Below are 27,547 nucleotides of genomic sequence, written 5' to 3'. Positions count from 1 at the left end.
CAATGGTTCAGCCCCGCGGCCGCTCTCCCCATCATCACCCGAATGGTTCGGCTCGCCCCCCCTCCCCCCGTACGCGCGGTGGTTCCGCCCGCTGCCGCCCCGTGACCCGCCAGTGTTTCCACAGCGCTTCCGGGGGAGCGGCGGCCGCGGGGTCCTGGATGCGAGCGGCTCCTGGCTGGGATGTGAGCGCCGGGGCCTCTTCTCGGTGAGTGCCCGGGGCAGGCGGGCGGGCGGGCGGCGGACGGCGGACGGGGCCTGCGCGGGCGGGTGGGGGCCGGGCCGTGGGATTTGGCGGGGCGGCCGCCCCCCCGCCCCGGCGGGGAACTGCCCCGGTGGCTCCTTTAGTGTCGTTCCTATAAACAGCAACAACGACAGCATGTTTATTGGATTGTTTTCCGACGGGAGACACCTCCGTGGGAGGGCAGCCCCGGGTCGCGCTCTCCCCGGGTGCTCCCGGGATTCCCGTGGGAGCGTCCCGCGGGATGCAAAAGGGCCGAGCGGGCTCGGGAGCACCTCGGCTTAGGAGCGACCCAGCTGCCTTTGCTGCGACAAAGCCCTAAATAAATACACTAAGTACACGCATAAGTGTAGTAAGGGAACTAAACAAAACCCCGAATGTTTCCAGGCTGTTGTGTCCGCGCCTCTCCCCTTTCCCCCTCGCTCCCTCTTCCCACCCATTCCCGCTGTTTGTGCTGCACACATGGGTGTTGGAGAAGTTATCAGCTATTTCAGCCGGCTCGGCTGACAAGTACTAATGAGGAGTTGCGTGCAAGCTTGTTTTGTTTTTTGTTTGTTTGTTTGTTTTTTAGTCGTGTATTAGCTTGTAATAAGGGCACGTTTAGGCTTACAAATTTCGCCTAGAGGGACCTGTGCTTACGGAGAGGTTCTAAGTTGTGTCACCGGTGCCTTCCCTTGGCCACTTCACGTTCGGTGACGGTGGGCTGGGCGGGGTTTTTGTAGTTTCACTTACTGGTTTTCCTGCAGGTTGTTGCCACTGAGTGTGTTGCTGGTGTGTTTCAGGCGCGTCTGTTGTGTTATTTCCTTTCTTATATGTCGGTGGGTCTCCCTCCGTAGGGCTGTGCACAGAATATAAAAGTATGTGAGCTTTTTGTTTGGGTTTTCTTGTTTGTTTGGGTTTGTTGGTTTTTGTTGTGTTTTTTTTTCTTTTCCCAGAGTCCTGCCCATAAACAGCAGGGGAAGCTGTAGCTAAAAATGGGACTGGTGTGAAAGACTGATGCTGAAAGGGAACTCGCCAGTAAGGGTGACTCTTCCTAAGAAAAGAACCCTGTTAAGAAAGAGGAGGATGTGCCAAGTTGGAGAGTAGTTAATTTGCAGCTGGAAGCAGAGCCAGTGGCTGCAAGGAATTGGAGGCTGGGAATTCCATAGAGCTTGGCTGCTACTTTGAATACAGAGGTACAAAATGCCCAGCTGCTCCTCTGGGTAAGATGTTGTACTTCCCAAGTGCTTTTGCAAAGCCTGTGTGTAGCTTTGTTTGCGTTACAAACTCCTCAAAGAGTGCAGTGTCAGCTCCTGGAGAAGCTTTGGTGGACAGTTTTCATCCTGGAATTCAGGGTGGCTAAATTTAGGGCAGGGCTAGGATGGGTGACAGATAAGCACTTCCTTACCTACCTCAGGATTATTTTCTGTGCCTTATCTGTTAGGTTCTTATGTGCTTCCATTGTTTAAATTGTTGCATAGACAGTTCTGATAGTGGTATTTAAGAGTTAAATTTTTTTTGGTAATTTAAACAGGGATCTAAATTTAGATTTAGGTGACTTTTTTAGAGCTCCCTGTGCATGCTAGGTTGGCAGTGCACGACTCTGGGCTGTAGGAGTGTCTTGTTAATCTGAATTATTTCCCTGCCAAGTTGTCTTAATTTACTTTTGGAATGTGGTGATGGCAGACAGTAGTCACACCATAATCAGACTTTTTCCAACCGGGTACAAAAATTACTTTTGCAGCTCTTATTTTCTTTTCTTTGAATGTAACATATGAAATTGGAAACAAAGCTAAATGATTTCTGATGTGTGACATTGCTTTTCCGGAGAGAACTGAATTATTTAGTTGATTGGGGGGAAAAAAAAAAAAAAACAAAACTAAGAAAAAACACAGCCAAAACCCCTCCCCCCAACAAACCAACGAAGCAGATGTGCCAATGAGAACTGAAAGCCCATATGTTTGAAAATTTAGTAGGCTTAAATCTAGTTATAAGTGGTCTTTAGAACATGATGGCTCAGTAGCGGCCCATGAAATTAGATCAGCATTCAAAACCACCCTGTGAGAAAATTCTGTGAGAAACTTTTCTTTGCCTGTGAATAGTCCTAAGTGTTACCCAAGCAGATGAAAGTAAAAGCCTTCTGTAGCAGCTCTTCTGTTTCTGAAAAATGTAGAAACTCTGTAAGAAGTTGGTGGAGGAGGAGATGGGCTGGTGATAGGAGGGAAAAGTACCCGTGGCTGGGAGAGGCGCTCGCTGTTGTAGCAGCTCTGTCGGCTTTGTGTCCGATGGGATGGAGCCCCGGTGTCCTTTGCAGACTGTGCCTCCTCTTGGTGGCTGGAAACCTGCGCTTGCCTTCTTGCTGGAACACCCTCACAGTACATTAAATACTGATTTGTGGTAATGCATAAAGACTTCAGTTAAAAAAACTAAATGTTTGCTGGAGTGCTTGTTTGATGAACACTTGTTCTGGAGGAAGCACTTAATCATCTCTGTTGCTGAAGCCAACAGAAAGCCCTGTTGCTAATAGAGCTTGAAGAAAGTATTTGTAATTGCACTTTGATTCTACTATTAAAATTACTTAAGGCATCTCTGTGTAAAAATGTAATCTGTCTTAATAGCAAAGCCTGGCTTTACAGCTTGTCCTGCAGCAGAGCCTGTGCTGCCATAGGGACGCAGCTCTGCAACCGAGCCTGACTCGGCCCTGCTGAGGTTGTCCCGGGGAAGGAAACCTAAGGCAGCAGAAAGCGCTGGTGCGAGTACAGTGATCAAACACCTGCCAGGCACTCGTTGCTTCTGTGGCTTAATGGTTTTTTTAACGTTTTGTGAGGTTCTTCTAAATGAGAGTTTGAAAACAGGGGGATGTTAAGGAGGACAATGGTGCCTGCCTTCAACCAACCTTGTGTGCAACCTGTAATCCGGACACTGGATGTGCTGTGCGAGTGGGTGATGCAGCTGCCCAAGGAACTGAAGTGGAGTTTGCTGTAAGCATCAGTGGTATTGAGTACAAAGACAGGGGATCTCTGGCCAGATTATCCTGCATCTGTGTTCCTGGGTTGCATCCTAAATTTCTCTGAACAGACTTACAGTAAAAGTGAGATGCAGAAGTGAGGATCGGTGCATGTGAGAGCTCCTTGCAGCTGAAGGGCTGTATGGAGAGTACTGCACATCATAGGATTTTCCAAATGACCCAGCAGTGAGGGGTTGGGTACAGCCAAGAGGGCATGTCCTTCACACCCCCAAAACTAAAAGCAGCTGTAGTTGCCTGAGTCAAATGGCCTTCAGGGATAACTGGTTGCTTTTTAGCAGTCTGGCCTTTTGTGTTACAGAAGTGCATAGTTAAGGTTTGCCTTGGAGGAATGACTGCCATCCCCTCCTTAACCAAACTTCTTGGTTAACATAAGAATAAAAATGCTTTCCATCTATTTTGTATTTGCTAGTTCTGGCTCAGGGGGTTTAGAAAAAATCTGGTGTGGTAAGTGCTGGAGAAAATGGGGGTTTTGTAGAGGTGAGTGAATTCTCTGAAGTATCATGAATGTGTTTGTGTTTCACAGCGGTAATTTGTTTGAAATGTCTCCCATAAAAAAAAAAGAAATAACTTGGAAATGCTGCTTATTGTTATTAAAAAATAGGAGAAGGAGCTTTCATATTAGGTGTATAGTCAACTATGGTTTCCCTCTTTTTTTCCTTAAGAGCAGCTGCCCAGTTTGGAAAAGGTTGTTTGTAAAGTAGTATTTGTGATGTGCTTTGAACCTCAAATTCACTTCGTGTCATCTTTGCTTGGTTTCTCCTTGTCAGTTTCCAGCTATCCACAAAAGAGACTTTTTTTACTGACGAGATTTGAAGACATGATTGTTTGCTGCAGTACCAGATTTTCTTTAACTCAGAGTTTTGCCTCTGAGCAAAGTACAAGCTTGCATTTGCAGCATAAATATGTCAGTTTAGATTGTCAAGTCACAAGTGCTGATTTGTTTGCCTCTGTGCCTAAAGGATAGCTTTCCGTGGGGTAACAAGGCAAAAATAACACGGGTAGTTGTTTTATTCCACTACAGTGAAGAAATGCATGCTCTTTGGAAATGTAGCTAAGTGTATGTTGGTCAGAACCGTGGCTTGTAGGAATCACTTTTTGAAACATAAAGATCTTTTCCGCCCTGTGCTTATTGCTTTGCTTTAAGGAAGACTGGAGAGCAGGGAAATGAAGGTAATGGCCATAGTGAAGTGGAAACTCATCCATGGTTTTTACTTGCCGTGGCTTTGGTTGGCCTCCGTCATCCTCAGTGGCTCAGGAGTGCTGTGGCTGGCTGGGTGTGGCCGTGACAGGTCAGCAGGAGCCCGCTCTGTTCCCACAAGGTGCCGGTGGAGAAGTGGCCGAGGTTCTGCACAGCATCTAAATCCACGGATGGAACCTGTGCCTGCCGCTGCCCTGCTGGGGGACTGGTGCTGCCAGTCCTTCCCTTTATATGTCCTGCCTGTCACGTCACCACAAATTTTGCATTGCTGTAGCTAGCTGAGCTTTTGGGAGGAGATTATATAATTGAGTTTCTGTTTGAATAATTCATACATACGCACTGCTGAAACTTGGAAATTTCTGGGTGTTTCTTCCTATTTTTTCAGTTGCATCATGGAGTGACTGGCTTTTGATGAGTCTGCATGTTTTCAGCCAACATAAATTGTTTATAAACAGTTTTTTAAATGCTCCTGTTAACAGCCATAAATTTAGCTAAAAAATTTAAATTTTAAATCTCTTTAGGCAAGATTCTTACTAAGTCTTTACAAGAACTTAGTTGTGTTGAAGCTCAGTCTTCTTTTTGTTTAGTTTCCCCCTTCCCAAGCACTGAAAACTCCATTTGTGGTTTAGTCTGGTTTGATAGAACCTACATTTTAAAGGCTCTCTAGTGCAGAGCTGTGCTGTTTGGCTCAGAGGGAGTGTGCAAGCAAAGGTACGGATCAAGAGCACTCAAATAAAACATAGTGTTTTGTTCCAAAAAATCTCTTAATATGCGAGATATGTAATGGGGAGCAGGGAGAGTGGAAGAAGAGCACCTGATTGAAACTTCTTTGCCACACTTATAAAAGAATCCTTTTTTTTTTTTCATATTGAGATATGACACCTAGCTTTAAATGTCTGTTAATTATATATTTTCATGATTTGCTTATAGAAGCTTGCCAGGGGTCTGTCTGCCTTAATGCTTTGAAGCATTCTGTGTTAAAAGCTCTGATTTAATTGTCATTATGAATTTGGATCATGCAACATCTCTCAGTATCTGTCAGTTTTACTGCCAGTCTGTGCTGATGCACAGCAATTAATGTGATTGCATTAATATGCACCGGATCAGTTTCTGTGGAATAATAGTTGTGGGCTCTTCAACTTCTCTATTTCTTGACAGAGCTGTGCAAAGACTTTCTGTTTTTTTATAAAGAACCTAAACTATGTAATCTTTATTCTTCTTTTCAATCAGGCAAGATGGAGTGTTTTGATTTGAAACACATATTGTCATCCTGTTAGGCCTTGTTCAAAGGGCTCTGGTCCCTTCAGTTTTGCATTGAATTGCTGGTCCGTGGGATGGTTTTAGTATTTGTGGTTTTCTGTTGCTATTTTCAGTGGGGAGTTTGGTTATACACCTTTGTGTCATCCAGGAGCCCAAGATAAAGCTGAATCTCTCACCTAAACTGCTTTCCACAAGCAGCTGGTTTCATCCAGCTCAGTACGGCTGTGAAAACTCACGGAGAAGTAGCTGCTTACCCGTAGCCACCTCGGAACTGAAACTGGGAAAACTGCTCAGTGGTGTGAGGAGAGCAATGTTCCTTCTCCCATTCAGGTCTCTGCAGATGCGTCGGGTGCTCTGGGCCAGCCTGGTGCCTGTCCTGCTGCCCTAGGTGCTGCGCTGCCTCCCTGACTCTGCCCCCTCGCAGGGATTCCAATGTCCCGCCATGGATGATGACAGCCAGGATGAGCTGATCAACAAGAACGCTGCTCTGGGAAAGGGCAAAAGGCAGTGTCTCGCACTCCTCAGCGAAACAGGTAAATGCGGCCTCTCCTTTCTGCTTCGAGGTTGCAGAACCTCTTGATTTACCCTCAAAAGGCTGGTAAAGGTATATTTGTGACCATTTGTCTCCTTCCCCCTGACAATTTTTTTGTTTTGCTTCGCTTCATAACTTGTGTGTATCAGACTGCTGGCATGCTTCCCTGGAGTTTCTCCAGATGGGCAGCTTTGATACCACTGTGGAAATATGGGGGCTCACTTCCTGCATAATGACCTGATTAGGGGTTCTGGTACCTGTTCTGCCTGTCTGTCTGCATCAAATGGGTATTTCCTCTGCTCTTCTCTTTTTAAGAAAGCAATGGTGGAAATAGCTGGGATTCAGCAGATGATACCGGTAGTGAAGAGGAAGATAATGACACTGAGGAAGAGGGAGGTGAGGAGGACAAGGAAGAAAGTGAAGATGAAGAATTAGAAGGTGAGCTCTGTTAATGTGCCTTAACAGGCATTTTTTAATAACTGAGGAAGAGGGAGATGAAAGCTGTTCCTCCAAAAACTAACAATGAAATATAAATCCACAGATGCTGCTGTGTCAGGCCAATGCCAAAATCCTACAGTAATAAGCAAACAAGTAATAGTCCCCAATTTCTAAGCTTTTAAAGTATTTGCATGTTTGAAAACTATTTGTTAACCAAAGTGGTGTAGCTGTAGTCATCAAGAGTGAACTCTGCCCCAGTATGAGCAGGAAAAAAAGTCAAAATTGCAGCAATGGCTCATGCTATTTTTTCACTTATGAAAAGCATGTTTGTTAGTGTGCATTGGCATAGGGCTCTAAAGTGAATGTTGTGATGGGGAATTCTGGAATTAAATTATTACTGCTGTACTACCTAGGGAGTACAGCAGTACTTGACTAATTTTTCTTTGAAAAATGAGTGTGGATGTTATTTGAATTTGTTAATTTTACTGAAAACATACCCTGTAGATACATGTCCTTCTGAAACTGCTACGCTCAAACTAATATTTGGATAGACAAAAAGAGATTTTATTAGATCTTAAAGCTTGCTGAGAAGGCAAGAACACAGTTTTCCAAATTACTAGTTAGATTGATTTGAACACAGTCTAAAAAAATCAATGCTAGGTGCCAAAAAGCTTTATTAATCCATCATTCAGAGTATTCTCTGTTACATCCAGACAGGAGAATTCAGTTGAAAAGACAAGGGCCCCATTCTTATTTAAAAAAAAAAAAAAAATTAGCAACCCAACAACAACCACCCCCAGTTCCCCCTCTAAGTGAGTGGGGGTTTTAGGTACCTTTTTGTTGCTTCTTGAAAATATCAGCTTAGTTCACAGGTTTTAGGGAAAGACTAACCCATCTTTGTACTAAAAATAAAAATGCCTTTCAACAATGTGTGCTGAGTGTTTAATTTTACTCAAAACCAAGCTTCTTTAAGCGGTCTCTAAGGCACTTAGATCCCTTGGCTCTCAAAATCATATTTTACTGGTGAAATCTTTCATTTGCTGTTCTGCAGAAGAGTGTGTTGCTGCTGCTTTTCCTCTGGAATGTCTCTTAAAAAAACAGAAGTTGGGTACATGCTAACTTTATTATAACTTTATTTTTTGACTTCATTGTTCAGTGGTAGCCTGACATGTCTTAACTGTCCTGTTTTGATAATCTTTTACTTTTCTGGTGTCTGTGCTTTTAATCTCTTGCAAGACTACTCACATTATCAGGCTTTATTTTTCACCAGAGTAATCCATTGCTTTTTAGTGAAGGGATTTAGGAAGCAAGAAAAGAGCAAAAATTATTGCCTTGAACTGGGGAGGCTGTGCTTCACCCTTGCAGCCTCATAAAATGAGGTTACTTGGAATTTCCTGTGAACTGGTGCCCTGTCCTGCCCACCCCCTCTGCCCTCATTGCTGAAACCCTGCAGCACACGCAAGCTGTTTTTTATCTCTCACTTCTTAAGATTGTGAAGATGATGATGATGAAGAGGAGGAGGAAGAAAGTGAGGCCACTATGGAAGGAATCACTGATTCTTTGAAATCAGAGCCACACCTGAATGGAGTGAGCATCTCCTCTGATGAGGATGGTGAAAACTGCCCCATTTGCCTCAACACATTTAGGGATCAGGCTGTTGGGACTCCTGAGAGCTGCTCCCATTACTTCTGCTTGGACTGCATCGTGGAGTGGTCTAAGGTGAGCTGTTCTGTCTGTGATGTCCTGTGGCCTTCTGGTCTGCTCTGCTCTCTCCCCTCTGATCGTGCTGTTGTGCTGTAATGAGAACAAAATAGAGTAATATTCATATTTGCTTTCTTAAGCTTTTTTAAACAGACGTGGGTTACTGCTCTGTTTGGCAGGATTCATGTTTGAAGTGTGGATCTGTTTTTCTTGTACCCATCCTGATTTGTTCCATTCTCTGCAAGCTGTAAGGTCACAAGCAAGCGTGTTTGTAGGCATCTACAGTTCTTTTGTTTTTTCAAGTTGAGATACTAATTTTTCTCTGGGCTTGGATATATGTATATTTTTCTGTGTATCTGTCTTTATCTTTTCTTGAATTCTGTATTGTAACCATGGGATGGGGATCTGTTGCAACCCTGACCATCTAAACACAGAAAAGATGTAAAAGAATACTGACAATCTGCCGGTTGCTCTGAATTCACTTTTCAGTCAGAGTTCCTTGCCACCCCTGTAGCTCCCATAGTCATAATCCAGGGTGAGAATCACAACAAAACTTACAGTGCCTGCAGCAGTAGCAGTGGTGATTAAATTTTTAAAAAGCAAATAAATCACTCTGACTGAATATATTTGTAAACCATTTCTAGTTGCTCATTTGTCCAAAGGAAAGTAAATGCCTTAAAACATGAGCACTATTTCAAGGCAGTGTTTGGAAGAAGTTTGATGTTGCTTTGGCAATTGAATAATAATTAAATTGCTTCAGTAAAAGAAATGCTTCTCTAAAAATGCATGTTTTCTCTGATAAAACAGGTTGTTTGTAAACCAGATAAGTCAGATTTAAGTACTTAAAATGTCGAGATCAATAGCTGTTAAAATGACTCCTACATTAATTTAATGCTTATTACATTAATAATTTAAGATTTATTTTAAAAAATTGAATAAAGTTATGCACTTATTAACTGTATTGGGAATTTTTTTTTTTCCTAGAATGCAAACTCCTGTCCAGTGGATCGAATCCTCTTTAATTACATTAACATTCGGGCACATTTTGGTGGGAAAATCTTAAAAAAGGTAAACCTTTTACTGTAGCAAACAACAAGGCCAGTTGACACAAAATTGTCATTCAAAAGTTTATGCTTCCAGGGTGTTTATGTAATACTTGCTATCTGAATGAATTATTTCTTTCCTATTTTGAATTTGCCTTTTAAGGAGCTGTGACAATTTTTCTTCCTTCTTCACCTTACTTCCTGCAATATTGTGTTGCGGCTTCATTTGTGGTGGCAGAAAAAGGGTGTTTTTTGTAACTGCCTGTTTTGTATAATGGACATATGACTGAAAACTGTTCTGCATGGATAAACCTGTCCACATGTGGAGAGTGCTCTGCATTCTTCAAGTGCTGTTATAGGATGAATAGGAATAATCTAGATTATCTGTGATCTCTTCCTTATGTCCTGCTACCAGCAATGCTGTGTAGCAGTTGGGTTTGTAAGGGGAGAGGCACAAGGCAGTAGTAGAGCCCTGAAAGGCACAGGTCAAGTGTGCTAGTAGTTGCTCACACAAGAACATTGAAGAGTTGTCATTGCTCTTAATTGAGATCAGAAAGATGTTCATTTCCAGGGGGCGTTTAGGGGTTTGATGCTTTGTTTTCATAAACTGATGGTTTATTATTGTTTGCATTTTAACTGAAGAGAAAATTAACATTGACGTAATAAGGGGGTAGCGAAGTTTGCTCTCTTTTTTAGTCTTGTTTTTGGCATATTTTTGTGTGTTTGACTACTTTTGATCCTATTTGTGGATTTTTGTTTTGCCTATTCTTAAAATGCAGTTTTCTGTAGTCATTGGTGTCTGACAGCAGACAAGTTAAGTAGATGTTGTCAGGCATTTGATCATGCCTTAGGTGTGCTGAATGAACGAAGTGAAGGTTCTGGTGTGTAACAGCCTCTTTGGTTCCTTCACTTTTAGATTTTGCTGCAGGTACTACTGTTAATGTGATGATGGATTTTAAAAAGTGCCACATTCTGCATAAACTGTGAATCCCTGTTTTATTTAGATTCCTGTTGAGAACACGAAAACTCAGGGTACTGATGGAGAGGATGATCCGACCTTCTGTGAGGTGTGTGGCAGGAGTGACCGCGAGGATCGCCTGCTGCTCTGCGATGGCTGTGATGCAGGGTAAGAGGCTGAAATGAAGCACCTGCATGATTGCACATGGCCAGAGTTTGGTCCACAGGCACTGTCTGGTTTGCAGGCTTGCCCCTTGTTGCTGTCTTCAGGCTCATGTGGCCAGCCGTGTATCCATGTGTTACAGAGCAAACATCCATCCCCATGATGTGATGGGTCCTCTTCTGGTCATGTAGCAACATATGTGTGGAGAGTCCTGCACACATCAGGCTGCAGACCACCAAAACAGATGACCATGCCTTCAAGTGGTGAAGGTGTTTGTGCTCATCCTTGCAACATCTATGTGTATAAAGGGTAAAAACACACATCCTTTATGTCTCCTTGAGGATAAGGATGCATGACTTGTCCTGGCTGACTGGGCATTAGTGCTGTGCAGGAGAAGTGCTTAAGATTCACAGTTTTGTGAAACCTTGAAAATTTTCCTTAGAGTCACAGCTCTTATATGATTCTCTTAGTCTTGCTTACTTATGTCTCTGCCCCCTCCTTGATTAATAAAATAAATGTTTTAAGTAGAGTCATGAATATGCTTTAACACAACTTTGGCCCTGCAGTTTTCTGCTAGAATTTAAAGCCCTTGGGCTGCTTAATCAGTCTTCCAGCATTGTCAGTTTGAAGATTAAGTCAAAAGTTACCCACTGAGCAAAGAGAGATGCTAGTAATGAGTATGTAAAATAACCTTTCAAAAATAACTCGTAGCAAGCTAACTAGTCCTCTGGTAAGTCTAGTTTTGTCTTTGTGTTCTGTGTCTGTACACATTGATGCACTGTCCATACACACACATACACTGATTCACCTTCTGGAAAAAAGACAAAATCAGGAACACTAAAGATTACTAAGAGCATCATCAGAACACTGAGTTTAAAATACTAAGCCAAAACAGTGTTTCATAGCTCTTATCTGAAGCCTCATCTTTTAAGTTCTTTCTGAATTTCCATAAGTCTGTCTCAACTCAGGGTATTGCTTCAGATTTTATTTGGTGATCTCCCAACAGTTACTGTAAATTTTTAAATATATTTTTATTTCTAGTTTGATACAGTTGTTTGATTTTTGTCTTCTTTTCCTAAAGTAAGTTCTTTATATATCCTTGATTTCTAGAGTTAGCACTTCCAGAAGCACTTCCTGAAAAAAGAACTTGAAGTCTTTACTAGTTCTCCATGGCTGAGATTAACTTTAGAAAAATATAGAATAGCTCGCTTCAAATGCTCCTAAGTACCAGTACTGTTAATACTATGTTGGTTTTCAGGATGCTGATGTTGTTTCCTGATTGCCTGTCTCCCCAGCATCTCTGAACTTCTCTTGCCACCTTCAGTTTTGGCTCTGCACATTTCTTGCAGCTTGGGTTCAAATGGCAAGCGATTCACCACACAGTGAGGGAAAAACACTCAGTTTTTCTGAACTTTTTTGGGCCTAAAGTGATGAAAATACCATCTAGAACTGAAGACCCTTGTATAACTATCAGGTAGCATCCATCATTTCTCTGGAGATTGGTCGAAGCGGATGCATAAACAGTAGTTTCAGACTTAAGGAAATGAGTCTGCCTTCTGTAGCCTGTGGATAGAGGTAAAATGCTGTCTTCCCTTGGTAAGGAGCACATTGTTTGATTTTCTTTTTTTTTCCCTCAAGGTATCACATGGAATGCCTTAATCCTCCTTTGAGTGAAGTCCCTGTAGATGAATGGTTCTGTCCTGCCTGTGCCCCCATGGGTGCCAATGGTGCTGCAGGTAAGGGTTTCATGGTAGCCAGTCAGAGTAAATATTTTTCTCCCGAGTTAGATAATGTGAATCATGTGGTGTTTTGATGATATGTTTAACTTCCTGGTTTCATCTGTTTCAAGTAATTGTTTTGATAAGCATTCTCTCTTGAACCTTAAGATTAGACTTGAACTCTTGACTGATGAGAGGACCTTGTTTATGAAGATTTTCATCTGCAGTTACAACCTGTGGAGCTGCTTCTTGTAAGCATCCTTTAACCTTTCCAAGGCAATCCCAGCACTGTAGTGTGACTGCACTGTGTTACACTGGAAAGAATTTATTAGTGTCCTGACCTCAGATTGCCAAGGTAGCAGCAACTTCTGTTACCTGGAAGTGTTACACCGTGAACTGAAGCAGTGGTATCTGTGCTCGTTTCCTTTCGAGTGGGTAATGGCTGCCTGTGGAAGTGATTGGTTTAAGAAAGGGAATGCTGATTTTTTTATTTTTGCCTGAAATTCTTTAAGTAATTTTACCTGTAGAAAGACAAGTGACCTCAGCCTGTTCTTGTTCAAGATGCAGATCATGTCAGTGAGGAGGAGGTGGCTGCCCTCATGGCCGATGTTGTCCCCACCACCAGTAGGCTCCGCCCTCACGTCCGGACCCGAGCCATAGCCAGGACTCGGCAGAGCGAACGCGTCCGGGCCACGGTGAACAGGAACCGCATAACGACGGCACAGCAGATTCGGGTATCCACGGGGATTTCTGAGGGAGCCTCTGCCAGAGCCCTGGGGAAGAGCTACTGAAATAAGTCCCCATTTCAGTAGCTCAGCTGTCTGTGTTGACTGTCCGTAGCACAGTAGTTAGTAGCTGTGGAGCTGTTTTAAACTGAGGCGTACAACATGTACAAATGGAGTACAGCACATGAGCAAGATGCCCTATTTTGAAATGCTGCAGCAGCTTCCTCTCTTAACCTGCATTTTTATCACCCCTGGTGTGAGCAAAATTATATTGCTATTCCTAGTGGCTATTAATACACAGTTTGTGCACCACTTGTGGTTTTTTAGCATGTTTATTTGACAGTTGTTTATTTTCCTTTGTACTCCTACCTCCTTGCCCATAGCAGTAGAACTTGCTGGCTGCCTTCAGCCCGATTGAAGTGAAAGATTTTGTATTTTTTTTGTTTTCTGTGTTTGTGAAAATCAGTCTGTTGTGTTGGAAGAGGAAAAAACCAGATGTTAGTGTCCTCAATAATGTGGCAGTGTGAGTTCAACTACATTAAGAGTATTAGAGAATCTGTGCAGGAGAGTATCCCAAATACACAGGGTCCCTCTATTACAGTATTAAGTATAGTTTGGGATAGCTGCCATGAACAAAGATCCAGCTCACCTTAAGTTTTTATCACATTTTTCCCTTTATTTAAGGACTTCCCAGAATGCTTTAGCAGTTGTTAAATTCATTATGTCCTCCATGTCGGAGGTGATCTTATTTGACTGCCAAACCCCCACTGTCTCCAAACCCAGGCGTTTCAATTTTAACTTTAGAAGAATTAATAAAATACAAAAACCAAAATACAAAAATTATTCCATGCATTGCTGTTAAGCAATTACAACTGAGTAGTCAGGCCTATATATATGTTGAAAAAAAATAAAGGGAGGAAAGTGTTGTTTGAAGTGAAAGACTCTGCAAGGTAACTTGTTACTTTTCTTTCTTTCCCTACTTCTTGTTTTAGAAATAGTGGAGTAATCTCCTGTGGGTGAAAGGGGTAGTGCCTGGGGACTTTACTATTCCATGGTAGTGTAATCCTGGGAACCCAGCACTTCCTGTTCAAGAAGCTGTTCCTAGCTCCACTTCTCAGTGTGCAGGGATGATTACAAACTATATCTAGAAAGGCACTGTTATTTATTGCCTTTGTTTCTGTACAAAAGCTCGTCTTATTTTGGCTCGTACCTTGAGTTGACTGAAGCTTAATTCCACTGGTTGAGGGTGTGTAAGCTGTTGTCCTCCAAGCACGGTGAGAAGCTGGGAAGCATGCATGTAATTCTGAAGAACAAGGTCCTTAATATGTCAGTCAGTAGATGAAAAAAGTGACATAATTGGTTAACTGGCAGCTTGGTGATATGAGGAGTTTGCTCATTTGAATCTCAAGTCCATTTTTCATCAAATGCTTTTATAAGTAAATGTTGCTGAGCTTTAGGTACCTGTATCATGTAACTTCAAATCCCCCCCACAGCATGTGCCAGGGTACCTCATGTCCTCTCTTCTGGATGAAACAATTGAGGCAGTTGTAGCAGGCCTGAACACAGCCATCTACCAGCGTCCTCTGGCACCACGGGCTCCTACCAGGCAGAAGAGAAAAACAGGTGAGGACATCAGACACCTCAGGGCAGCCTGAATCCTACAAAATACTCTACATCAACTGTATGCTGCCACACCTGTGCAGCTATGGAAGTATCCCATGTGCATTTTCTTCTTTCCCTATACCATCTCTGCCCAGAAGGTGTCTTGAAGGTTGTTTTTAAGTAAATCCTGATGATGTGACTTTTTCTGCCCTGCTGTTGGTGGCACTGTGTATGTCTCTTTCAGCTGCTTTGTGGTCATGGGGGGAATGAAAAAGGTGAGTACAGAGTAAAATAGCCAGATCACTGGTTTTTGTCCCATCAGGTAGGCGGAAGAAAGTAGGAGGCAAAAAAAGAACTCAGACAAAATCTGCTGCTGGGAAGAAGAGTTCAGGGACACAGCTGAGGAGACGCAAGCGTCTGACAAAGAAGAGAAGGGGGAAAAAGACGAGAGTAAGATCACATGTGAGTGAGTTTCTGCCAGTCAGTATTTGCTGTTTTCAGCCCTCTGTAAGAGCAGTATAACGTGGGATTCAGTTGGAAGAAATGCCACCTTAGAGTCATAGCAGGCACCTTTCTTTCTGGTGGGAGTCTGTGCAGGATATGTCCAGTGTACTTCAGAAAGATGCTGTACATGGAAATGAATTGCAACTTCCAGACAGGCCTGCTGGCTTTGCTCACAAATCCTGTTACCTGGACTGTAGGGATCAGATTGTAAAGCATGTCTTGCAGGCTTTGTGTCCTGCCTTGCCATTCAGCTGTAGTGTTTACTTGGTACTGATGCAAGCTCAGTTAGAATTGGCATCACCTGTTCTTTTTAATAGGCTGTCGATGTTTGTTGTTGCAAACCCAGCTAATCAGCCATAAGGGCTCTCAGAATTCCTTTCAGTTGTGAGTAGTGTTCTCTTGTGAATTAGACTGAATGCTCTGCATCAAATGACTCTTCTTGTCAGCTACTTTAACTAGAGTCTACATCTTAGAGCCAGAACTGTCCCTCCAGCATTTAATAAAGAACCAACAATTTTGAATTGACATTATTAAGATTTTTAGAAGCTTAATTTATCTGGTCACTTACATCTGTATCATGCAGTCTCTGTTTGAAGTGACATATATGCCATAGTTACAAGTTTCATAAATGCTTTAAAACAAATACAGACAATAAATGCACACCACTTGTGCTGCTGATAGTAGTAACCTGATGACTGTACTTAGCCTAAGTGAAGAATTTGGGGCTTTAGACACAAATTTACCTGCTCTAACATACAAATAACCCAATCTCTTTGTCTGTGCAGGGGAAAAATGAGGTTACTACTCGCTCCCGTATTGCAAGAACTCTTGGGCTCAGTAAACCTGTGCGTGGGGCCTCGCTTCCTTCCATGTACAAACCAATGGAGCCCTCGCTTGGGCTGATGAGAGCAGATATTGGTGCAGCTTCTCTCTCTGTGTTTGGGGATCCATATGAGTTGGATCCTTATGAAAGGTGAGAGATCTCTGGATTGTGATCAGGGACCTGGTGATTTAGCAGGTGTTGGGATGTTTGTACATGTGACTTCATGCAGAGCATGGATCTCACATCTCAAGGCACCTTTGGGTACAGAACCCATGATAACACATAAGGGCCTGTTCGTTCTTTCCTTCTGGGCTGAGTTGCTGAGCTTGTAAGGAATCAGCCTCCTCTAAAAGAGTTTTTCTGAAATAATCAGCCTTGTGAAAACCTTTAATAAGATCTGTGGGGTTATTGAAAGGTTAGAATCTGAAGGAGTCTAATCCTAATCCATCACATTTTATTTATTTATTTAAAGTGAAGACAGCTGGCATATTTGGTATACAGTAAACACAAAATTACATGGACCTCTGGAATCTTCCACATTTCTCCTTTTCCTATCTTCACTTTTCCAGGCACTTTAAATTCAGAAGTCTTACTGTGCCATAGTTTGTGTCACTCATAAACTTTGAATTTTGGGGGAGGGGGCATCTGAAGTTATTGTTGGTAAAATTTAGTTTTCCACTGAATATTTCTTTGTGATCTTCTCATAAAAGAAAATTGTCCATTTAAATTTTAGATATGAAAATCTACATTTGAGTCTCTGCTGTCTGAATCAAGCTGTTCTATTTAGGCAGCCACAGAAAATAAGTATATTGAACAAATATTTTTTTAATATATCGTAATAAACAATGCTCTCTAATTGTATCTGTCATAGCACTATCATCTGTTTGATGTGAAAAACATTTCAGACAATTTCAGGGTTCGTGTGTGTTTTTTATCATAGCAATGAAGAGGTTCCAGCAAATCCAGATTCACCGGTGAGTGCCAAAAGGAGAGTTCTCTCCCAGTCAGCACTGAGGTCTCACCGTCCTGTAGCCAGACCCATTTCTGTGGGACTTCCCAGGTAAAAATCCATTCTTATTTTATTATTCTTAGTTGTCTTATGACCCTAACAAAAGAGTAAACCTGGTGATCATCCTTGTTTAACCCTTTTCTTACCCTTATCTCTCAAAAAGTGCATGTATTTGTATACATGTATGCCTGCACATGTGTAGATAAATAACCACATCAATTTGTGCAAGAATTCTTTTTTTATGTTGAACACACACACTTTCATCATACCTTAAACATTTCCATTGAAATTTACAATTGGTATTTCCACCCTTATCTGACTCTTGCTTTCTGTTTTGTGACTGTTCAGTAACCCCATTAGTATGTTTTAAATCCCAGTCTCATTAACCTTTAAAAAACCACTTGCTTCTTTGAGAGGGCCAGGGAATCCAGTTGCACATCCTGAGGGAGGTGAGGGCTTTACTGACCTCACCCACTTCAGCTGCCATTTGTTGGAGTTGAGAAAATTGAGAAGAAGCTTTGTTTGATCCTGCAGTTTCACAGTTGCTTTACTGTCTGTGTGTTGCAAGCCTGCCAAGGGCAGGTGCCCTGTCTGCCCCCCACAGTGAATTTTCAGGACTGAGGGGTAGGACATAGGGAATCAGGAGAATGATGAGACGAAAGGGGATGAGGAAAGTCACTGAGGCAGGTACCAGCTGAGTCACAGGAAACTGTAAGGCTGAGAGAGCTAAAGAGATATGAAGGGAGCTCAGCTTAAGTAGTTAAAGGTGTGAAAGGTTTACATAGCTGTCCTCAAATGCATCTGACTTATGGTGAAGGTTGGTTTCTCAGGATTAAGGTAGCATATTTCTGTGATAACTTGGATTATTTGTCTACCTTTCCCATCTCAGTCCTGAAGGAAGCCTTTCAGGAAACTTCCTGTGTCCTCAGAGTTACTTGAGTAGCATATTGTTTAGAAGGTGTAACTGTTCAGCTGATACTCAGCTTTCCTAAAGGCTCCATTTGCATGGGCTACACTGAGTTTCTGGTCTGGCCTTAGCAGCTGATTCTTTTAGTGTTCTCGTTTTGTCTCTCTGTTGTTTGTTATTACAGGTGTTTTGGTGTACATTATGTGAATAAAGTTTGCTTTGTTGTCATACAGAAATGAAATGTAGCTCCCTCAGAGAGCTGGGTTCCTTTGGAAGTTTGTTTTTTAGTAAACTCAAACAAAATAACCCCTCAAATCCCATCAAAAGCAAAGAAATAAAAACTAAAAAGCCCAACACCAGAAACACCTTTTCAGCCTGCATTTCAAGAACTGAGAACTTAAACCATCTTCATAAGATTGAGAAAAGCATAAACAGGAGCGTTTGTGTTGTCTCACGTGTGGGAGCATTGCAGTTATTTGTCAGTGTAATTTCTCTGTGCCATGTTCTTAGCTACCCTGCCAGTGGCACCTTATGGTTAAACACTGGTTCAACCTCTGTCATTTTTTTTAAGATAGAAGTGTAGGCCTGAGGAATACATTTGTGTTTGTGATTTAGTGGGGGCAAGAGAGGCAGCTAGGATAGAAATATCTCTGAAGTGATAATTAGTGGTTTATCCTCCAAAAATGCATCTTAAATGCGCTGGAAAGTTAATCTTGATATACAACACAGTGAGCACCACTCTTAATAAAAAGCATTTGCTAACCAAATGTCTCAGGTATGATTACATGCTTTCTTATCTTGTATTATTCCTGTGGGAAGTCAACAAAACCTTCACCTTCTTTTTGTCAGAGAAAGATGGGGACTGAATGACTCTAGTGAAGCCAAAACTACAAGTGAACTTCCCTGGCTGACCTCTGTTTATGCCCTTGACTTTGGTTTCTTTTTAATGTAATGTGTGTGTATAGAACAAGTGCTGTAAGGGTAAAGGAAATGTAACCCCTCTGAAACATGCAGAAGCAGTGTGCCTGCCTTGAGTCCTGACCAAGAAGCAGAAGCTGCTCCTGTGCCTGATCTGTTGGGAAGTATCCTGTCTGGACAGAGCCTTCTCATGATGAGTAGTTCAGATGTTGTCATCAACAGAGATGGTTCACTGACAGCGAAGAAGGAAGGTAAGGACTTGGCACCTCATAGTGCTGTTAGCCTCTTTGTTTCTTCCATATCTGCCCTGATCCTACAGTCTGCATAGCTTTAAACTTAGGGATACTCTTACTGGGCATTGGAATATGTAGGATGGATTCAGTAGCTGCCAACAGTAATGTGTGTTATAAAGATGGATGTCTGAAACAGTGTTGCTTTTCTGTGTTTTAATTGCAGACCTGAGATGTTACTGGAGGATTTTAGTTTTAATACATAGTTTTATTCTTTCAAAAGAAGTGCACAGTGGTTTCATGCTTTGCTGTAAGAAATGTAGGACTGGATAGACCAAAGTTATCTTAGTACCCAAATTTCCTAGTGTGTATCATGCATTGCTGCCATGCCTGTAATCTGTACTTCAGTTTGAAGAGCAGAGTGAAGGACCGTGGCAAGAAATTTCTTTGCAAAAGTAGAGCTCTAAATATGTGCTATCATCTACAGCTGTGTCTTCCCTTGGCATGGCATTACTTGAGGGGAATCTCTTCAAACTGAAACATAGAGCTTTATTCTTAAAATAAGTACCTCTAATATCCTCTGTTATAGTCATTTTTGTCAGTCAGCAACTGCAGAATAGCAAGCACTAGTCTGGTGATACCTACAGAACAGAATAATTTATTTCCTAAACATGAGTGTTTACCTCAAAGATGTGGTTGTCACTAAACTGTGAGTATCTGACCAGAAGAACTATTGGACTCTGTTATTACTGTGTGGCATGTCTGCAAACTGCAGTAGAACTTAAAATAATTAGCTCAGTACTTCTGTTAATGTTGGCAGAGCATGTCCGGGTATGTCCTGAAAGGCTGAATTGTCTGTTTGTGTGCCATAGCTCCATTTCATAGAAAATCAGCAAGTGACTCGAGAGTGGAGGATGGTTCAGGGCATAACACCCACCCAAGCACAGCGCACTCAGGGACCACAGCAAGTAGCTCCATGGCTGGACCTTCTGTTTCCTTGGAGCTGAGTACTCGCTCCAGACCCTTCTCCTCAAGCTTGTTCTCATCGCCTCCGCTGAGCAGGAGCGAGTCTGCAGCAAGCCCTGCACAGACTGCACCAGAAAAGGCAACCGTAAAATCAGAGTATTCAATGACACCCAGGTCTGTCCAGACTCAGAATACAGCAACTTTGAGCAGGCATGGCTCAAAGTTAGAGGAAATGCCCAGATTTAATGGAAAATCTAAAAACTTCGTACCCACTGATTTACCTTCAAAGCCCCTGAGCTGTAACTTGAATTCTGGCTCAAAAGCTGTAACTGTGAGGCAGCCAGTAAAACCACCTTCCCAGAGAATTGACATCTTTGAGCTTCCCAGGATACCAAAGATTAAAAAAGAAACCAGCAGCAAGCAGGTGGAGCCGGAACCTGCAGGAAGCCAAAGCTGTGACATCCCCAGCTCCTGTATAACCCAGCTGACTGGCAAGGAGAGCACTAATCAGCCGGGAAAGGGTAGCAGGGTGGAAAGTCAGAAGTCAAATTCCAAGGAACCTCAGCGACAGACACATCCAAGCGGGGTGTCTTTCTCCACCAATCCCAGTGGCTATAGCGGTTCATTGCTGCTAGGCACTTCAAGGGGCAAAGGCCCAGGCTCTTTTGAGAGTTTTAAAATCAATATTCCCGGGAACACAGGACATCCCAGCAGGCTGTCTAACCCAGGATTTTGTAATACCTTCCGCCCGGTGGACGATGACGTGCAGCAGAAGGAGAGTCCTTCAGCTCTTTTCTCAGTAAAGAAAAAGCAGGTCAAAAGTGAAATATATGATCCCTTTGAGCCAACAGGATCGGACTCGAGTTCAGCAAACAGCAGTCCTGAAAGGCTTGGTTCAGGGATCCCACTAACTAATATCACCAGGACTATTTCCATTGAAAATCCAAAAGTTCAAACATTTCAAACTGTCCGTCGTTTCACTCCTTACAGAGTAGAAAATATATTTGGATCTGGGACTGACTCTGATGTGCCATCTAGTAACACAGAGTCTCGTGATGATGTGGCAGTAGCAAGCAGGATTGTAGAACAGATCTCTGATACAGAGGAACGAGACAATGTGGATGAGGAAGACCTCCTAAGCAGTCCTTGCACTTCATCTGCTGTTAAGGAAATTTCTAATACAAAGTGTTTAAAGCAGGAAAACAGAGAGGGACCTAATGTGTTCTTTAACGCTGAAGAATTGATTAGACCTAGTATTAATGTGAAACTAGAACCAGATAGTCCCTCAAAGAGTGATGGGCAGCAGAAAGTCCAAAAGGTAGAACAAGCAGAGAGGCGATCACGTTCCAGATCCCGTTCAAACTCCAGCTCCCGAAGCAAGAAGAAGATGAAAAGGAAAAAAGCACTCGTCAAAGAGCGTAAGAGATCACGTTCAGGGTCAAGAGACAGAGCACACTCAAGGGACCGAAGCTCCAGGTCTACCTCTTGGTCAGGTGGGGAAGAGCACAGCAAAACACACACATTAAAATCCAAGAGCAGGAGGTCTTCTACTGACCGTTCTAGCAGTCACGAACGATCTAAAAAAAAGAAAACTAAGGATAAAACCAAGGATAAAAAGGCAAAAACTTCTTGGTCTAGGGACAGAAGGAAATCTAGGTCGCGTTCAGGTAGTCCTGGAAGTACTTCTGAGTTTTATGAAAATAGGAAAAAGAAAAGACGGTCTCGCTCAAGATCAAGGCGGAGGGACCGCTCCCGGTCAAACAGCACGGAGAGGACTAAAAGGCGGAAACGCAGGAGGGACAAAAGCTACGAGAGGTATGATAAAGAAAGTGGCTTGAAGTCAAGGGACAGAAAGAGATCGAGATCCAGATCTCGGGAGAGGAGAAAGTGGAGATCTCGGTCTCGATCTTGGGAGCACAAAAGCAGCAAATCAAAGGAAAAAAGACTGCGATCCCGATCACGTTCCAAAGAAAGGAAACACAGATCAAAAGAGACCTTGCTTCCTCCTCCGCCAGAGAAGGATCAAAAGCCTCCAGTTGAAAATGTGACCAGGTGTCTGGAGCAACCCCATTCTCTCAAACAAGAGCCAAAAGAGGAGCTAGTACTAGAAGGGCTTTCTATAACCATCCAACCAAATGTCAGACTTGAGGAAATACAGACTGAGACCCCAGTTCAGCTGAGAGAGGTCCAAGAAACTATAAAGGTAGAACCCATCTGTCAGGAAGTGAGCAGTGAAACTGCATTCCCTGCGCCAGAGATCACAGACATTTGTGTCCCAATTGGTGATGTGGATTCTTTTGCTGAAACAGAGTTAATGAATAGTACTGATCCAGCAGTGCTCAGTAGCTGTAGCAATACAAACCTAGAGATTACAGTTAAAATAGAAAATACTGCATTATGTCCATCTCTGATGGAGCAACCCCCAAAGAAGGAAGTTATCATGCACGTTCCAGCTGAGGCTGCACCCATTCAAAGCTCATCCAAAAGCAAAGTCACGGATTGTGTGAGGGAGGTTAAGGAGGAGTGCCTTGTCTCAAGTGAAAATATAAGTAATTTCACTAAGCCTGAACTGGAAGTGGTACCTCAGGGTCCTGCCTTGAAATCAAAAGCACCAGTGAAAAGAGTTACCTGGAATCTTCAAGAGGAAGAAAGCAGCACGTTGTCTGCTGGAAAAGCTGCAAGTAAGTCTCTTTTGGGAAACAAACAGCAGTTGAAATAGGCTGTATAAGGCTTAGGGTTTTGGTGTCTGGCCAAACCTGGTCATACTGTAAGAGCTGTGTCATCTGAGCTGGGGTGATGCCGTGGTCTGCGATCCTGAGAGCTGGCATTTTGCACTGGTTGAAATCATGAGGTGAGTTGTGTTAATGAATTGGAGAGGATGTGCTGTCAGCACAGCTCAGCCAGCAGCAGCTTGTTCACTTGTGAAGCACATGCAACAACCCCATCTCTGAACTGGCAGCCTGTGTCCCACCCTTTCTGCGCTTAACTGGAATGGTTGCTTTGCCTTCAGTATCTATAAATGTTCCTCAAAACCAAGGAGCATGACAAGGCTCTGTAGCTCACCCCTGTGGGTGCTGCTAAGCCAAAGCTGCTAGAAACAGTTTGGCTTGGGAACCTGTGCTGTTTGTGTTGACAGAGTTGCCTGTGTTGTTCTTTTTGGTTACTCTCAATAGATAAACCCAGTAGAAAGCAATTGCTCAAGGGGATGAGAAGCTTTCTATTATCAGAAGCTTTAAAATATGAATGACTGCTAAAAAGATCCTTTTATTGCTAGTTTTGTTGTTAGATGCTTTTTATTTTAATTTTAAAAATATAATTGGCTTTGACTCTTTGACACATTATTTTGTTCTGAGATGTTTTCTTTTCCTTCTCTTGGGATACCTAGGGATGCCATTTTACAAACTTCAGCGAGCAAAAGAAGGGGCCTGGAAAGCAGAGGACTTGAACCAAACGTTAAATCAGGTGCAGTTAAATGAGCCTCCTCCAACCAATTATATGATTCCTGAGCCTATGTTTCCTGATCTAGATTCCTCTCAGGTTGGTTCCTATTCCGGCACCCAAGTGTCGTGGAAGGCATCCCATCTCATCTGTGCCCTTGTTGTGCAACACCCTCCTCTCATGGCAGAGTTTGCCTTCCTCTGCGTGTGGTACATTTCATGTAGCCCATACACCTCAGCAATCCTCCAATCATTTAATCTCTCAGGTGCTCCTTACCATTGAAGAAATGTATTATCTTCTAATTCTGCTCTGTACATGCAGCTTCTGTTTTCAGCAGCAGCTTGCAGAAAGATGGTGCTGCCTGAGAAGCTGTGAGCTTCTCCCTGTGATTAGGCTGTAAATGTTGGCTTGCTAGCCTTGGTCTGAGCCATCAGTCTGTGCTGTCCACCAGTTAAAAGGCGAGTGGGGCTGGTGGTAGCTCCTGGTGGATAGAAGATGCTCTGAAAAATCCTGCTCTGATGTTGTGTCTTGTCAGCACAAGCATTTACAGAGTGGTGTGTGTTTCCCAGGTGTACTGTCAGAATATCCCTCTGGTGCCAGCTCTGCCCTCCAGCCTGCCCCCCTACGCCCCGGTGAGCCAGCCCACGGTTCAGTTCATCATGCAGGGAAGTCTTCCAGCTCTTGGCTGCGTGGCAGGACAGAGCCTCACCCCAGAGCCGGGCAGCCTGGCTACGGCATCTGAGCCAGGAATCCAAGCTGCTTCTGTTGGAAATGCAGAGGAAAAGATCAAAGCACCCAAACCTCCAGTGGATAAAACAAAAAATGAGGAAGTGAGTGAATGCATAAAATAAATGAGCTGTTTATTTGAACTTTTTCATTTGAGAGTTTTTAAACTTTCTGTACTGTATTTTCCCAGCCCTGCTGTTTCTGGTGACTGACTCTGCTAACCCAGGAGCAGCAGAGCAATCCTCTCTTTGAATTTGTTTGGGATTTATTCCATTTGTTCATTCTGCTTTCTGTTGTTTCATCACAGTAGGACAGAGAGGGATTAAAACACCTAAAATAACGTTCTTAAAGTTCTGAAACTTTCTTGCATGAATATTTGGAAGGGACTTTCCAGAAACCACAATGTCCAAGTTTCTCTAAACACCTGGTTGTCTCCGTTCCCCTTCAGCTTTGAAATTAATATCAATCCTCATAACATTCCTATAGAGAGGTAGGACTGTGTCTTGTTGCTTATCAGCACTGAAAATGTAGAGATAGTAAAACACTTTGGAGATCTTTCAGTTCAAGTCCCTTGCTGCTGAGTTTTGGGTTTGCTGCACAGGCCATCTGCTTTAGGCACAGTGGATGCTAACACAAGAATAAAAACTTAGCCCATTATTTTGCTTCATACCATAAAACCAAACAGTAAGATGCATTTCCCACTGAGCCTCCATTTATGAGCAACAGTTTTTATGAACTTGTTTTGATGGCACCTGTAATCATTACTTCATAGGCACCTCTGCAATTTTCAGATTGCCTTTAGAGCTATCTGAAGGTTTATATTCACAATTATGGTTTGCTGCTTTTAGAATCTGATGCCTTTTGTTGGATGTGTGTTTACTCCAGAACTGTTGGAAGGGAAGGAGGAGGCCAAAATTAGGAAGTCCACGTTGTAGTCACTTGCTTAAAATACATTCTTTAAGACACAGAATAAATGTTACATAAAGCAAGGGTTCCTCATAGCACAATTTGGTATTTGTTTCAAGACAGCAATTGACAGTAAAGGAAATCACTTGGAGGTGATTACTTGGGTTGTTGAAATTGTGAAATGAGAGTTTTTGTTGTTTGATTGATTCTAAGAAAAACAGATTCAGAAACCATTCCCAAGACAGCACAGGGTAATGAAGTTCTCTTTCCTGTGCAGTACATGAAGAAGCTTCACATGCAAGAAAGGGCTGTGGAAGAAGTGAAACTTGCCATCAAACCTTTTTACCAGAAGAGGGAGATTACAAAGGAGGAGTACAAGAGCATCCTTCGGAAAGCAGTGCAGAAGGTAAGGGCCCAGTGAAAGGAAGTGGAGAGGAGGAGCTGGGCAGATCATTATGTAAGTGGCAGTACTTTGGATTGCACTTGCCATTTCAGCAAGTACATGCCAGAACTGAGTAGCAGATCTTTGGACCCTGACTCTGCAGTCCTGCAGTGAAGCAGTAGCTGCTCTAAGCAGGACTAATTGGTGCCATTGATGAGAGCTGTCAGTCTGTTCCTTTTATGAGATCGTGTTTTCAGTGGACAAGAACATTGCTAAGCTTCAGCTGCCTGAGCTGAAATGTTACATGGTACGTGCCCTGGGTGAGAATGGTCAAATCCCCCTCGCTAGGACCTTCAGCTGGTTCTGATAAAGTGAGAAAATACTCTCTGCATTAGGTCCTTGAGCATCTGTGGTGTCTCTGAACCTTGGAAGAGGGCCTTGCAATTTTGCTGATACTGACTTTTTTCTCAAATCTTAGTGCTGAGTAGGTCGTGGCTAAGAAAGACTTGATCAGCAAGTAAATCTTGTCTCGTGAGGAGAAGTAATTCTCTTGTGGTCAAGGCAGTTAATTGATACCTCAGAGAACTGTATTTTCTCCCTGCTCTGCATTCTTGCTATCACTGAGAAATGCCATCATAAGTAAGAATTCACAAGGTAATGGCTGCAGTTTCACATCTTCTGTGTGACCCATATGAACCATAAGTGTTGTCTGCAAGAGAGCTGAACAGTGCCAATTGCTGCTGAAGTCACTGTGAACTCCTCTCTGAAGAGAGATAAAGTTCCTTGTGTAGGGTCTGCTCTTTCTCCCCTATCTCAAAATGGGCTCTCCAAACTGCCAAATTCTTTTAATATGAGCATTGCTTCCTCAAAAACATCCCAAAACTGGGATTTGAACTCTTCCTTGGTTACCACGCGTTGTGTCAAAATGGATGGATGGGTGAAGAAGCCTGTAGTAAAAATGAGTAATTTTGCTTTGAGATGCCTCTGCATTCAGGTGGTGCTCTGTAGATAAGCTCTGGGCCATTTCTGAAATGCTTGAAGGAAAATACTGCTCTTGTCTTTGTTTTCTGCTTGATGTACCCTGCCGTGAGCTTTGGGGGGCTGTGCAGGAATTGGCTCCCCTGGACAGCTTAGGGCCTCTCTGCCACTTGCCTGAGCTGCTGTCATTGACCAAGTGCCCTTTCTGATCCCCTGCAGATCTGCCACAGCAAAAGTGGAGAGATCAACCCTATGAAGGTGGCTAACCTGGTGAAAGCATATGTGGAAAAATACAAACATATGAGGAAACATAAGAAAACTGATGGTGAAGATACACGTGAAGTGGAAAACTGAGAGCAAGCCACAGCCAGCGTGACTTGGACTGAACTTGTCCTAGCTGTGGGCACTATGGGAATAACAGACATGCAGTTGCATCTCACTGTAAGCAGAGTGTAGAGAAACAAGATGAGAACAGACTATCTACGGAACCTTCTCTTGAATTGTTTCCATATGGGAATGAATTTAGGATTTTTTTGGATTACCTACAGCTGTAGAACTAAATAACAATCAAATGCCTCAGACCAGCAGAGTAATTCGAGGGGAAACACAGAAGAGATTAATGTTTGGAACTCCCGGATTGCTACAGTTTTCAGGGTTACTTTGGTCACATTTTTGGGCTGTGCACTTGTCTTGCTAAAGTTTGAAACTGGACACACTTTTCATACAGTATATTGAGAGCTGTATACTGTTTCCCTTGTGTTTATTTATCGAAATATGGATTGTCTTTAGAAATTTCTGATTTAATACTTGAAATGTCGTATTTTTAGCCCGTTGGATGGTGAGCGAAGCTTTACTCGCTCTGGCATTTGGGGATTGCAGAGATGAGCTAACCTTTATAAACTGACTTCAGAAACACTGCTCAAGCCGTGGTGTTTATTTACATTCTGTTGGAAGTACCTTGTTAGTGAAAAAATTAATTTTGGGGTGGGAGATTGTGTTGCACTTGTGTAAATAATGCACTGATGGCTGGTTTTGTGTCTGCCTTTCAGGAAAACGCGAAACAAAAAGCAAGCATTGTCAATTTTCAGTAACAAGCTCGAAGGATAAGGTTGAACTGATGTACAAAGCAGAAATGTGACAGAGTTTATAAAGTTATTTTGAATGGTTTTTGTCCTATA

At 42.8% G+C, this 27,547-nt stretch overlaps 1 protein-coding gene across 2 annotated transcripts; it reads left to right on the top strand.

Annotated features, from left to right (window-relative positions):
- Nucleotides 1–103: 103 nt before the first annotated feature.
- PHRF1 (PHD and ring finger domains 1) lies at nucleotides 104–27,547 on the top strand. Of its 2 annotated transcripts, none has more exons than XM_069017045.1 (18): nucleotides 104–205; nucleotides 6,034–6,236; nucleotides 6,551–6,673; nucleotides 8,163–8,392; nucleotides 9,359–9,442; nucleotides 10,422–10,543; nucleotides 12,176–12,273; nucleotides 12,817–12,989; nucleotides 14,474–14,603; nucleotides 14,905–15,044; nucleotides 15,872–16,059; nucleotides 16,850–16,969; nucleotides 18,840–18,994; nucleotides 19,846–22,620; nucleotides 23,325–23,401; nucleotides 23,947–24,207; nucleotides 25,287–25,415; nucleotides 26,589–27,547. In XM_069017045.1, the coding sequence occupies exons 2-18, from the start codon at nucleotides 6,146–6,148 to the stop codon at nucleotides 26,721–26,723; spliced, it is 5,031 nt and encodes a 1,676-aa protein (XP_068873146.1). In that variant the 5' UTR covers nucleotides 104–205; nucleotides 6,034–6,145; the 3' UTR covers nucleotides 26,724–27,547. The 2 variants fall into 2 exon arrangements, with proteins under 2 accessions (XP_068873146.1, XP_068873148.1); XM_069017047.1 differs by lacking the exon at nucleotides 104–205 and adding an exon at nucleotides 407–1,440.

The sequence above is a fragment of the Aphelocoma coerulescens genome, chromosome 5 (assembly GCF_041296385.1).
Source record: "Aphelocoma coerulescens isolate FSJ_1873_10779 chromosome 5, UR_Acoe_1.0, whole genome shotgun sequence".
NCBI lineage: Eukaryota > Metazoa > Chordata > Aves > Passeriformes > Corvidae > Aphelocoma > Aphelocoma coerulescens.
The sequence above is the reverse complement of the archived record's forward strand: the minus strand, read 5'-3'. Positions and strand labels throughout refer to the sequence as shown.

What these genes read in the sequence shown, in the direction of transcription:
- PHRF1 (XM_069017045.1), top strand. Translation starts at nt 6,146, where the DNA reads ATGGATGATGACAGCCAGGATGAGCTGATCAACAAGAACGCTGCTCTG. An exon ending in GGGTGCCAATGGTGCTGCAG is followed by an intron (nt 12,274 to 12,816) that starts GTAAGGGTTTCA and finishes TTCTTGTTCAAG; the next exon opens with ATGCAGATCATGTCAGTGAG. An exon ending in ATAAAACAAAAAATGAGGAA is followed by an intron (nt 24,208 to 25,286) that starts GTGAGTGAATGC and finishes TTTCCTGTGCAG; the next exon opens with TACATGAAGAAGCTTCACAT.